The following is a 13,715-nucleotide window of genomic DNA, read 5'->3' as shown; positions in this document are numbered from 1 at the left end:
CTGCCTGGGGTTGGAACAGCCCAAGGATGAAAACAACCAACGGCAGAGACAAACAAAATGTTCATTTTCCATCTGATTGTCCCTCCCCCAACCCAGGGATTCAGTTTCCATTATTATCAACCCAGCAACACAGAGGGGAAACTGAGGCTGAGCCTGAGCCACCGACTCCAGCCACAGGGTTTGGCCCTAGTCAGGGCTCCTCAGTCCCTGGCTGCCTCTGGCCCTTGGGATGTTGCCCACCGTGAGACTCCAGCCAGGTGCTCCCGACTCCCCATCCTCTGCCCTATTTCTCCCCAGCACAAATCTCGTCTCCTACATGCCATTGCTCCTTGTCTGTCGGGTTGATTTTCCTCTCCCCACACGAGCTCTCTGAACCTGGCTGTGCCTGCCTTGGCCCTGCTGTATTTCTAGGAGCAGGAAGTGCTTAGGAGAGAGCTGAACATGTGACTGCTCTGGGCAGCCCCTGAAAAGGGGGCTTACCTGGCCAGTCTGGGGTCTCACCTTCTTTAGCCACTCTGCCCAGCAGCCCCTAGAGCCCAGCACCCCTTCTCTCTGGGAGCTGCTCTCTGCTGCCCAGGCCTTTGCAAACTTCCTGTCCCCTGTGGGAGCCCAGGCCAAGTCTGGCGACCACTTCCCGTCTTCCTCCCCAGACAAGTCAGGAGAGGGTGTGTCTGGGGGTCTGAGTAGGAGGCTCCCTTTTGGCCTGCAGCTGGGAGGATGAGGCCCCTTTCTCCTCTGTCATCTCCATAGTCAGAAGGCCCCAACATGTCCCTGCACAGGCTGGGCACTGGGTGGGCAGGAATGGCCCATCTTAGGGACACCTGTCAGGGGTCCAGGCTCTGGTGCCTGCCTGGCACAGCAGCTGGCACACTGGACGCTCAGTGAACATCAGACCTGATGTAAGAAGCAGAAGGGACCTGTGGCCAGATCAGGGGTGTTGATGTTGCTCTGGGAAGAGGGGGTCACCATGAAGGATGGCCTGTCTGGAAACAGATGCATTGCGGGCGTCCTGGTGGGTCACCCTAGCTATGGGCTACTCTGTCCCCAAATTGACATGGATGCTCTGTGATGCCAGCCACAGAAGTCACACAGCCCCTCCCTGGCTCCTGTCCCAAAGCCAGGAGACATTCTCCCTGCTGCCTGTGGTCTCCCCAGGGACAAGGGCTGCCCAGAGGAGCTGTCTCTTGCCGGTCTCTGCACATGCTGTGCTGTTGCTGAGGGGGAGATGGAGGTCACCCCTTGTTCTTCTGTGAGCTGGGCTTGAGTGAGCTCATTGCTGAGGGTTCCAGGCAGGCCCATGTGAGACCAGGAACCTCATGGTGACTGCCTGAATGTGGCCCCTAGTGAGGGCCTCCTGGCCCCTGGCCCCATTGTAATGTCCAGAACTGCTTACTATAGTGCTAGGTGGCTGGGCCTTGGCTTCCTCCCTCTCATTATAAACCATTATAAAGAACATCATTCAGTCATTTAGCAAACAGTTACTCTGAGCTTGGGCAACCAAAATTTCTTGTTTAAACTGGGATGTTCCTGGGAGTGGAAGGGGCACTGTTAATAATTTCACCGGCTGTCTGACAGAAATGGGTGGGAGTCCCTGAGGCAGCCCTGGCCTGGATCTCTGGGCAGAGCCCACCATCACTGCTACAGTGGGCCAGGCATGGCCAGACCTGGGTCCTGAGCTGAGGCTAGGTACACACGGCCACTTGGGAAACTGCAGCTGATTGGTGGCCAGTGGTCTAGGACCTGGATGGGGCTGGCCGGGGTCACCAGGGGCTAGACACTGCTCCAGCCCCAGCATCAACCTCAGCTCCCAGAGTCAGTGAAATGTCCTGGAAAATGCAGGCTGCAGGTCATCCCCTTCCCCTTAGACCTCCCCCAGCCTGTGAGGTTCTGGGGGAGACCACTCTTGAGAAACTACTGGCCAAACAGGGTTAGTTTTGATGTGGTCCCAAGTGACCAAGTGACAAAGACTGACCATGATCCTGACCCTACTGCCCCTGCTCATGTCACTGTGTTGACATTTCCGTGGCCCATCTGCAGTCCTCAAGATGACCATGTAGTAGAACAGTTTCCCCAGATCACTCCAGAAGGAGGGAGTCCTCATGCTCGGGTTATTGCAAGAGGCATGGGTACATCTTGGGGTGTTTGCATAACTAAACATTTTGGGGAAAGACATAGCCTGCCTGGCCTCCGCTGATGCCCGCTAGGGATGCTTCTGAATCCCCGAGGGAACTGGAACATCTCATATGTGGAGCGGGGGACCCTGGGCAGATTTAGGGCCATTTCTCCTTCATGTCTCATTCAGGACAGGGAAGAGGACAGATATCAAGTCATGACATGCAACTCCTTCAGGCCTATAAAAGCTGGTCCTTAGGTCGGAGATGGAGCCCAGGTGTGGGCTCAACATCAAGGACTTGTGTCCTGATAGTGTGGCAGGTGGGGGATCCAGAACCTGGCCCCGGTGTGACAGAGACCCTGGAGAAGAGGATGGCGTGTTGGGAAGGAGGGGCAGTGTTCCTCAACATTGTGCTGTGTCATTAGCAGTGGGCATTGCAGGTGGAAAGTGACTGTTTCCTCTGTCCCCTAAAATTCGCATGTTCTAGTTGGCTGGAAACTTGGTTTTGGACCTTTGTGTCGGGGAGTGGGTGCTTGGCTGGGATCTGGTGGCCTCATTATGAAGCATCTAGACCTGGTTTGCTTGTCCCCAGGTGAGTGTCAGTGCCCCTCTTCCTGCCCCTGGACTCAGTAAATATGGGGTTTGAAGGGTAAGGGTGCCTTTATCCAGGCCTGGCTGGGGACACTCTCTTGGTGGCTTTGCAGGCCCTACAGGAGGCTGGGCCAGATGGGAGAGTCACCCACTGACCTCAGTGGTAGCTCCCAGTCCTTTCCTTTCACAGGGCCCTCCCTGAGCAGCTACCTCCCCTCCCCCCACAGGGCCCTGCACCCCCACCCAGGCTATTCTGGGCTCTGGCTTTGCTGTAGAGGAAGCTGCAGGCACCCTCCCCAATCTGACTCAGATCACCTCCCTCAGCCCAGGCTGCAGCTAAGCACGGCCAGGGCCAGGATGAGTTCCCTCCTCCCCATCCCCCACTGTGACCCTCTTCCCTGTACCTTGAGGGATTCCCCCAGCACAGACCTCCCCTCCTTCTGTGTCATGAGCCCATCACTCCTGAGGGGCTGACCCAGGTCTGAGCTAGACACAGCAGCATGTGAAGACAGGCCTGGGCTAAGGCCTGACGTGGCTACTCCTGGACTGGATGAAGCCGGCCCGGGAAGCGCCAGTGTGTCCTTCATAGTCAGTGTCCCTTCTGTGAAGTCGTCAATGGAAGTTCTAGGCCTCAGGGTCACTGTGAGGGCCAATGAGGGACTGATGTTCCAAGTGTGACCCAGGGATTGTAGCTGGGGCTCCCTCAGATGCTTCTTTTGGATAAATATTTTCCTCAGTGTGGGGAGATGCTCTGCTGCCCCAGACACTCCCTGGGCAGAGTGCCAAGCTTGGAGACTCGGCGGGGTTGGGGGCAGTGGGGGCTCCGTGTCGTTCCCCAAGCTTGTGAGCTCCTCCAGGGCAGGTGGTCCTGGGCTGCATGCACCAGCCCCTGGCCCATAGCTGAGAGTTTATTGAATGAATGAATGAGTCAGTGAACAAGTGAATGGATGGATGAATGAATGAAAAGCCTTTAGGGCTCAGGAGTCATGAAAAGAGGCTGGGCGTGGGTCAGCCAGTAACTTACTGTGTGACTCTAGGTGGCTCATCATCAGTCCTCCCATCGGAGCCTCAGTTCTCCCATCTGTGAAATGGGCACATGAACGCCTGCCCCAGCTCTGCTTTGTAGACTCAGAGGACACCCCCATGACTCCCCTCCTGCCTGCTTCCTTCACCCACTGAATTAACTGAGAAGTTAATTCAGAGACTGAGAAGCCCAGGTCTCCCCACCCCATAGAGCCACAAGGGGATTCATTCGCTCAGCACCATCTCTTGACCTTGCTCAGGTACAGCCTCAGGAGGAAAGGGTGGCCTCAGGTCAGGGGCCTGGACACTCACTGTGTTGCCCTGAACACCTGCAGGACATGGACAGGTTTAGCCTCCTCTGCACCACCTTAGGGAAGTGGGTGGCCTTGGGTTGACCTGGGATCAGAGTCCCAGTGGCCACCACCTGTGCAGCCCAGAGCAGCTGTGGGACCCAGGCAGGCTGCTGCCTTCTGAACCTCCGTCTCCTCATCTATAAGGTATGGGGGGCATTGACATGTGCCTCTTAGGGTGGCCTGGGATCCCACCACATAAAGAGGACAGATACCAGTGCAGGGTTCCTCTGGAAGTGGTCCTGGGCCAGGTGGCAGGTGAGGTAGCATCTTCAGCAGAGCTGGGAGCAGTTCCACAGTCGAGCAGTGGCCATCAAGGGGCTCAGGGATATCCATCCCAGCACCTGGCTGAACATCTGAGGATGTGAGGGGTGTTGCCCCTGCCTTCAGGCTCCCGTGGTGCCTCAGAGCTGTGATGGGCAGGACTGCACCAGGAGAGCATGGTCAGCAGCCCTGGGCGCACATCAAGCCTGAGGCACCTCAGGGCTGAGGGTCGGGCCAGGGAAGGAGCAAGGAGTCCTTTTCCCTGCCGGCAGTTCATGGGTCACACAGTGAAAGAAAGAGTCACCAAGGGTGCCAGCTCCCGGTGGCCCTGACAGGGTAGCAGCAGAACAAAGGGGGAGGGGACCCTAGAGGAGAGGTCCCAGGGGAGTGGCCCTGGCAGAGGTGGGTGGGTGAGGAGCTTCAAGATGACGAGAATGACATGAGTTACCAAGCCCATCCAGAGGCCAACAGAGGGAGCACAGTGAGGGTACCCTTGGATTGAGTCACTTGTAGGCCACTGGGGCCATGATGGAGTGGCGGTGAGACCACTGGGCTTGAGGCAGGAAGGGATGGGACCATGGCCTCCAGGAGCCCTTGATTACCACTGTAAAGGGCAGGAGAGAGGGAGGTGGCAGCCAGAGGGAAGGCAGCATCCAAGATGGGTTCTGGGTTGGGAGAAGCATAGGGAACTGATTTAGGGGCGGGAGTTAAAGAGGGAGGGGTCTGTTAGGTGAGGAGAGTGACAGGGAAATGGATTGGCCCAGGGGTACCATCTTGAGGGTCAGAGCAAGGAGGTGTCAGGGAGAGGGCCGGTTGCCCTGCTCTGGAGGGACCCAGTGATGTGGAAGTGCCAGGGGTGCCTGCCAATGGAGGGAGGTCAGAGGTCAGGGGCCCTGCTGGGATGCCCTGTGGCGAAGGCTTAGGGGGCTCCTCATGCAGTCCCTAGAAGGGCTGTGTTGCACTCACAATTCCCCATTTCTTACATGTCCCCAACATGAAACCCTGGAAAGTTTGTCAGGTCACAGATAGGCCCTATTCCAGCCCAGGCATTTCATTACTTCGAGGCTGCCCCCTCAAAGAGCATCCTGGCAGGATCACAGCTTAGATGACATCTGTGCTCCTAAGATGACCATCAGGAAGGTCCCTGGCCCTTCATGCTGAGACATGGAGGCGGAGAGGCTGTGGTCCAGGTTCTCTGTAGGAAGAGAGAACTGCTGCTGTGGGCCAGGTAGGGCCAGGCTGGGTCCCAAGCCCAGGATGGGCACATACAGGTCCTTGGGAAACCACAGGTGATTGGTGGCCAGTGGCCTGGGACCTGGATGGGGCCAGGGTCACCAGGGGCTGGTCACTGTTTCAGTCCCAGCATCAACCTCAGCTCCTAGAGTCAGTGGGAAAGGGGGCTGAAGTGGGGTCCAATTACAGTGACCACAGGGAAATGAGGCCACAGATTTCATTGCAGGGATAAGGTGGGTCAAAGAAGGCCACGTGCTCCCATCCTGACAGCCTGGAGCCTGCCTGTGCCTGGGGCGGCCGCTCCCTTGAAGGGCATCCGTCCATCTTGGGGACTGAGGGTCTCTGAAGTCAGGGTGGCTCTGCTGGAAAGCCCTCTGCCACCTTCCTCTTGACTTAAGGGGATGGACTGGGTTGGCCCTGGGAGTGGCTGGGCCTGGAGTGGGCACAAAGAACAGGAGAGGAACTCAGGAAAGGAGCTGTGGTCGGCTGAATTAGGCCCCCAGGGACAGTCATGTCCCAATCCTGGACCTGTCCCTGTGTCATGTTGTGTGGTCACAGGGGCTTTGCCTATGTGATGGTGTTAAGGGGCCTGAGGTGGCAGATGATCCTGGGGTATCCAGGTGGGCCCAAGGTGGGGTCTTTATAAAAGAAAGAGGGAGGCAGGAGGGTCAGAGTGAGAGGAGATGCGGGGATGGAGGGAGAGAGGGAAAGAGAAAGGGAGGGAGGGAGAGAAGAGCAGAGGATTTGAGGATGCTGAGCTCTGGCTCTGAAGCTGGAGGAAGGGGCATCCTCTAGAAGCTGGAAAAGTCCTGGAAACGATTTCTCCCTAGAGCCCCCAGAAAGAGCCCAGCCCTGTTGGCACCCTGATTTTAGCCCCCCATGGACTCATTTTGGACTTCTGAACTTCAGACCTGGGAGAGAATCAATAGGTGATGTTTTAAGCCACTAAATTAGGGGTCATTTGTGACAGTAGCCACAGGAAAGTCAAACAGGTGCCATGGGAGTGACTCCCCAGGATGCTCCTCGGGGATGATGGTCCCTCCCCTGACCGACCCACACTGACCCAGGCCTGACCCCTGCAGGTGCCCCCGCCCTTCCAACACTCTACGGAGCAGGGACCATGCAGGAGGGGCTGGGAGGGGCTGGGCCGTGTTCTCTTCCCCAACACCTTTCTCTCAGAGAGCAGCTGGAGCCCCAGATTGAGGGAGCCCTACAGAGAGTCCTGATGAGGGACATGGTTTTCCAGCGAAGGTTTGGGATCCAATGGAATAGTGTACCCAAAAAGATGTTCCCAAAGACAGCCAGTGACTCTGTTCAGGCACCTGAGAGAATTGCCATGTCTTAGGGCTGCCAGACACTTCCCTGTGTGTGTGTCAAGCTTCAAATCCCATCAATACTGAGGCCTTGGGTAGAACATGTTCCCACTTTTGATTGTGACGAGATGCCTGGCCTATCGTCACATTTTTTTTCACTCTCGAGCTGAACCTGGAGTTGTGTCTGTTCGAAAGGGTCTCCATGTCGTCAGAAGTTATACTGGGGATCTGAGTCTGCAGGTTTTCCCTGACAAACAGGCACCCGTCACAGTCACCGTCCCTATCCGGAGTCCTTGTCCTGGGCATCTGCTCTGGGGTCTTCCTCCAGTGGGGGAATTGGTAAGGGTCCACATTTAGGAGCTGAGTTTTCTGAGACCCAGCACCCTGTCCATGGTGTCCTGCCTGTCCTGGGGGAGGGAGTGTGACCCAGCACCAGGGGACACCTTCTCACAGGATATTCTTTCTCCATCTTTGTCTTCCTCCCGTTTCCTCCCCCATCTCTCCAAGTCCTCAGTACAAGGCCTGCTGCCACTGTGTTTAACACGGCCCCATAACTGTGATCTCCAGAGGACAGCACCCCAGGAGAGGCTGGGTTACCACACTGATCCAGGAACCCAGACAAGGAGGGACAGAGGTTCCAGACACCCAGCCAGGCTTAGACCTTAGCCTCAGACAAGACAGGCAAGGGAAGAAGCTACCCACATTTCACTTGGGGTGTCAAAGAGGAGACAAGCTGGGAAATTTACCAAGGTTGATCAGCTGCGTGCCAGCTCCAAGCACAGCACACAGTGACACAGCTCCACACACAAACCCTCCTGACCCACCTGACCCATTCCCCACTGCAGCTGCTGGGGCGCCCGGGTCCAGCGGCCCTGTCATGAAGCAGGTGTGGCCGATAGGAGGGTGAGGTGGTTGGTCCCTCCATGTTGGATGCACACTTTCCTGGAAGTTAGGAATCCCTCCAGAATGGGGAGCGGGAGGCGGCACATCTGCACATCACATCTTGATGTCCTGGAGCAAGCCATGTGTCCCGGCTAGGCTCCTTTGGAGACTGTCACCATGGAAGAAGTGAGAAGCCTGTTTATGCCACAGGGAAGGTGGAGCTGGTCCCTATGGAGAACTGAGACCCCTGGGAGGGTCCCGGATGCCTAGCACAGGCCCTAGTGGAATGCGCAAGTGGCAGTGATTCTAAATAGCACCGGAGTGTGTGTGTGCGTGCGTGTGTGCGTGTGTGTGTTTGCATGCAGGCATGTTTGTTTGTAAATACCTGTGTGCGTATGAGGTGCGCATGTGTGTTTATGTTTGTGAATATGTGTGTTTGTGAGTTTGTCTCATATTCCAGGCCTACCACCCCATGCTACCTCCCGGGACAATAATCAATCGGGTTCTTAGGCCCCGCATAGAGCTCTTAAAAAGATCAGTTGGTTTACAGGCATGTCTATGGCACTGGTCTGGAATCTTACAATTGACTTTGACCTCCACAGGTCCCACTGACCATCCATGGTTACCTGGACATTAGGTTCTTGAGGTGTGGTCAGTTTGGGGCTGCCTAGTTAAGGGTGAGAGAGAGCAGAATTGACTCTTATCTCCCAGGAAACTTGAGTACAAACTGGGACACTGGTGACCCTTATGGGACCAGAGGTACCCAGCTGGCCTGTGGGGTGAGTGACCTGGGTCCAGAGTGTCAGAGTGCAGTGGGTGCCTGCTTCAGAGATGTATGTGGGGGTAGAGGGCAGGATCTTGGGAGTCAGAAAGAGGGTGGGACCCTAAGGAGTTGGGGAGCCCAAGGGCCCACGGACTGGAGAGGCTCCTTTGGCCTTAGAAGGAAGGACCCCTCGAGAGAGGGAGGCTGTCCTTTGGGTGAGGGCTGACGATCCGTGGAGGGAACTCGTTCTCCTGGAGGCCATGGGGAACCAAGGAGAGGTGGCTTCAGGCCATGGAGGTGGACATGTCCACACAAACCCAGCATGTATGGGAAAGAGGGGCAATCCTGGGACCTGCTGCCCAAGGCTCTGTTCTAGAATATTCTCTGGCCCTTTCTAGGTGCCGGTGGAACTACCCCTCAAAAGCAATTCAGACTCCATTTCCTGGCTTCGTTCCCACAAGGCTAAAAGAATTCTGTTCATCTTGCAGGGTGGTCCAGTTAAACAAAACACAAACCCAGGCTTTCTGGTTGATAGTGAGAACATTTATTAAGGGTTTACTGGGTGCAGGGAGAAAGGCTGGATGATGGGATGGAGGAGAGACCCCTCCCCTGGGATTCTGCAGCTGCAGGCCCCACGGGTAGGGTGAGGGTTGGGGGCCTAAGAACATCCTGAAGGGGCCACTGTCTTCTCCACGGTTTTCCCCTCGTGCGTGACGTGGCAGCTGTAGCTGCTGCGAGACTTCCACTGCTGCGGCGTGAGGCTCAGGTAGCTGCTGGCCGCGTACTTGTTGTTGCTCTGTTTGGAGGGTTTGGTGGTCTCCACTCCATCCGTGACGGTGTTGCCATCTGCCTTCCAGGCCACTGTCACGGCTCCCGGGTAGAAGTCACTTATGAGGCACACCAGTGTGGCCTTGTTGGCTTGGAGCTCCTCAGAGGAGGGCGGGAACACAGTGACCGAGGGGGCGGCCTTGGGCTGACCTGGGAGAGGGGCAAAGGGCAGGAGGTCAAAGTCCCGGTGTCCACCTGGGAGCTCCCGGCCTCAGTCATGAGGTGGGCGCAGGACCAAGGCCCAGGACAGGGACCTGAGGCAGGGCCCTTGCTGCATGAGGTCAGCTCGGCGGTGGTGGGGACGCTCACCTCCCGATGGGAAAGGCCTCAGCGTCCGAGGACTGGGGAGACTCAGGTCTCTTTCACTCCAGCCTCCTCTCTAGATGCCCCTCCTTGTGAGCCAGGCCTCACCTCACCTGTGCTCTCCGCTGCTGGCGGGGCGGGGTTAGCCCTGGGCCCTCGCCTTTCCTCAGGGAATGTCTATGTCTCAACAGCCCTCCCAGGTCCCTCTGTGTCTGTTCACGAGGGCGTCTGTGTCCTGTTCGGAGGTTCTCCTCCCTTTTGAGGAGTCAGTTTCTTCCCCACAGGCCCCCTGGTGCCATCACTGCAGTCCCCACCTCACTTTCCGACCGAGCCGCCTTTTAGGGAGAGGGTGTTAGTCCCGGGCTCTGTCCCTGGGAGTCCCTGGGAGTCCGGGAGATGGAGGGCTTGATGTGAGGTACGTTTTCTGTTCTGAGCCTTGGGCCGTGTGTGCTCCATGGGGTCTCCCTGTCATATTGTGAGATCTGGCTGTTCTAGGATGTCTGTCTGCCCTGAGAGTTCCCTGTCACCTGTGCCCAGCAGGGGTTCCTCCCATAGCATCTGCTTTGGCGTGTCTCCGTTTTTGTGAGTGGGAGGCTCTAGCCTTGACCTGAGTGTCCTGAGACCCACCCTGTCCATGGCAGCCTGCCTGTCCTGGGGGACAAAGAGGGAACCAGCACCCTGGGGCCACCTTCTCACAGGACATTCTCTCTCCATCTTTGTCCCCTTTGATTTCCCCATGTCCCCAGTCAAAGGCTTCCCTTCTAGGTGTTAAAAGCAGCCCCACAGTTAGGACCCAGAACCCTAAGAGCTGAGCTGCTTCCCGCATTCTTCTCCTTTCCCAGGTCCCTGGTACCCTAGCCTGAGTCCCTGTTCCGCTTGTCCCCTGACCCTCAGACTCTGAGGGAGGGAGCACAACAGCCCAGAGCCCAGGGAGAATGCCCATGGGTGACAGCGGCAGGGTCAGGCCAGAGCAGGGAGCAGGAAGAGGTCACTGGGATCTTTCCATTCTGCCCCATCAGGTGCCTAAGAAGGGACAGGATGGAGGAGTTTGAGGGCAGCAAAAAGGCAATGGTAGCAGACCCCAGAGAGATTGAGACCCCTGCCCCAGACAGAACAAAAAGCTGAGGAAAGTGTCCCCTGAGCTCACCCTAGACCCAGAAGAAGAGAAAAAGGGGACTCACCGAGGACAGTCAGCGTGGTGCCACCGCCGAACACATTACACTGTGATATAGCCCTGCACACAAACCCTCCTGATATGCCTGACCCAGGCACCCCGCAGCTGCTCACAAGGCCCAGGGTCCAGCCCCCACTTCTCATGTGTGGGTGAGCCACAGGTGGGTAGCCTTCGACTGACCTGAGCATCACTTCCCTGGGAGCTTAGGAGTTCATCCACTGCAGTCATAGGAGGTGTTGACAGGTCTGTGTGTGGAGTTGTCTTCCAGGTAATCACATTTCTGAGGGGCAGTTGGGTGGCCTGGATCAGCCGGTGTCAGGAATGCCAGGGAGCAGGAGGAGGAGGTGAGCATGGGGTGACACCACTGACATGGTGCAGCTGGGACCCCTCTGAGAAGCTGGGAATGGTGGGGAGGGTCCTGGATGCCCCCCACATCGTCAGCACTGGAGCTTACTTGGGATCGGCCTGGAATGACAGCTGGGGGTTGTGGGGAGAATTACATTGACCATGGGGACACAGACCCTCCAGCAAGGCCTGAGCTCCAGCATCCTTGGCTCAACTGATTTGAAGGAGCAGCTCACAGGTCTCTGCCCAAGTCCACCTCCTGAGTCCGTGGGGCAGCTTCCTCCCTATGGGCTGTGTGTGCTGGATCAGAGCTGCAATGGAGCAGAGGAGAGGTCCTCAAGGGGGTCATAGGCCTCACTGGCAGAGTGGTTTCCTCCAGGAGCTCTACATGTGGGGGTCTCTGCTGTCACCTTTGGCTCCTTCTAGCTTACACATGCACCCACGTGTATAACATGCTCTGCAGTACCCTATGCATACCGGTGACCCACACAGCCTGTCCTCAAGGGTGTCACCTGCACAGGATGCACCCACAGTGGATGGGCACGTGCAGTGTGGGGCCTGGACACACTGGGCCTGGACCTGCATCCTTGTCTGGGCCCATCACCTGAAGAGCTCACACCTGGGACACACACCTGGCACCCCGCAGTCCCCAACAGTGTTCCACACAGCAGGTGCCTCACCTGACCTCTGAGATGTGGCCTGCTGCTCCCTGATCAGAATCCTGTCCTTATTGTCTCCTGTCTCATTCTTGGCCTGGACAGAAAATCTCGCCCCATCTTCCCATGCCTGGGGGCGATCCCCTAGTCCCATAACCTTGAGACTGCAGGTCCAAGCTTTGCTTTGCTCATGTCCTAACCTAGGCCTGACTGAAGCCCTTTTTACCTGGGAACTTCTGATCCTGCCAGAAGGACGCCCAACATGGCATGTGTGTGTGTGCACATGTGTGTGTGAGTGTGTGTGTGTGTGTGTGTGTGTGTGTGTGTGTGTGTGTGTGTTAGACCTCAGATCCCATGCTGGGTTTTTCAGAAGACACGTCAGCTTCACCCAAGCCCCTGGCATAAGCCCAGAATCTGACTCTTGACTTTGAACTCACCAGCCAATTGACAGTTTGTGCACTCAGGATATTAGGCACTGATAGTGGCGTCAGTGAGGAGCTGACACTTGTCCCCTAGGAACCTTAAATACAGCTGGGACATCCAATGACACATGTGGGATGAGAGGCACCCAGAGGGGAAGGTGGGGTGAGTAACCAGGGTCCGGGGGTAAGGGTCCTATCAGTGATTGTTACAGGGAGGCCCTGTGGAGGCAGAGGGTAGGGTCCTTGGGATGACAGGAACAGAGTGTGCCCAGGAGGAAGTGGACATGGTCTAGGCTTTGATGAGAGGAAATACAGGTGGGGTGACCGTATGTCCTTGGAGGGGGATGGAAAAACATCTTGAAGGAGGAACAGCATCTGGACAATCAGGGCTGAGGGCAATGGGGAAGGGGGCTGAGATGTTCTCCTGGGGCCATAGGGATTTCAAGAGGGTGTGATCCCGGGCAGCCAGAGGTGGACATGTCCACAGGGCATCAGGAAATCCAGCAGAGACCTGGGTAAGAAGCAAGATGCCTGGGTCTGACTATTTCCTTATTCTGGAACATTCTATGGGGAGAGGGTGATGAACAAAGTGTGCCTCAGGAAACATCAGGATGCTCCCCACTGTTTTTTCAGAAGTTCAGAGGGTTCTGTTCACCTTTGGAGATGGTCAAATTTAGGATGGAAAATGTATAAGCAAAAATGAGCAGACAGCATGTTTTCTGATTGACAAGGATGACATTTATTGAGAGTTTACTGGGTGTAGGCAGAAGGGCTGGATGGCTTGGGGTGGGAGGGAATCTGTCCTGGGATTCTGCAACTGCAGGCCCCACGGGTGGGGTGAGGGTTGGGGGCCTAAGAACATCCTGAAGGGGCCACTGTCTTCTCCACGGTTTTCCCCTCGTGCGTGACGTGGCAGCTGTAGCTGCTGCGAGACTTCCACTGCTGCGGCGTGAGGCTCAGGTAGCTGCTGGCCGCGTACTTGTTGTTGCTCTGTTTGGAGGGTTTGGTGGTCTCCACTCCATCCGTGACGGTGTTGCCATCTGCCTTCCAGGCCACTGTCACGGCTCCCGGGTAGAAGTCACTTATGAGGCACACCAGTGTGGCCTTGTTGGCTTGGAGCTCCTCAGAGGAGGGCGGGAACACAGTGACCGAGGGGGCGGCCTTGGGCTGACCTGGGAGAGGGGCAAAGGGCAGGAGGTCAGAGTCCCGGTGTCCACCTGGGAGCTCCCGGCCTCAGTCTTGAGGTGGGCGCAGGACTAAGGCCCAGGACAGGGACCTGAGGCAGGGCCCTTGCTGCATGAGGTCAGCTCGGCGGTGGTGGGGACGCTCACCTCCCGATGGGAAAGGCCTCAGCGTCCGAGGACTGGGGAGACTCAGGTCTCTTTCACTCCAGCCTCCTCTCTAGATGCCCCTCCTTGTGAGCCAGGCCTCACCTCACCTGTGCTCTCCGCTGCT

The 13,715-nt window shown here is 56.9% G+C and overlaps 1 gene segment (V, D, J or C); it reads right to left on the bottom strand.

Moving 5' to 3' along the window:
- Positions 1-9,073: 9,073 nt before the first annotated feature.
- LOC120361030 (immunoglobulin lambda constant 7-like) lies at positions 9,074-10,980 on the bottom strand. The segment is given in 2 exon segments: positions 9,074-9,510; positions 10,845-10,980. Coding segments are annotated over 2 exon segments (456 nt in total).
- Positions 10,981-13,715: the final 2,735 nt, after the last annotated feature.

This window comes from Saimiri boliviensis, chromosome 21 (assembly GCF_048565385.1).
Source record: "Saimiri boliviensis isolate mSaiBol1 chromosome 21, mSaiBol1.pri, whole genome shotgun sequence".
NCBI classification, from domain to species: Eukaryota; Metazoa; Chordata; class Mammalia; order Primates; family Cebidae; genus Saimiri; species Saimiri boliviensis.
This window is presented reverse-complemented; position numbering and strand designations above follow the sequence as displayed.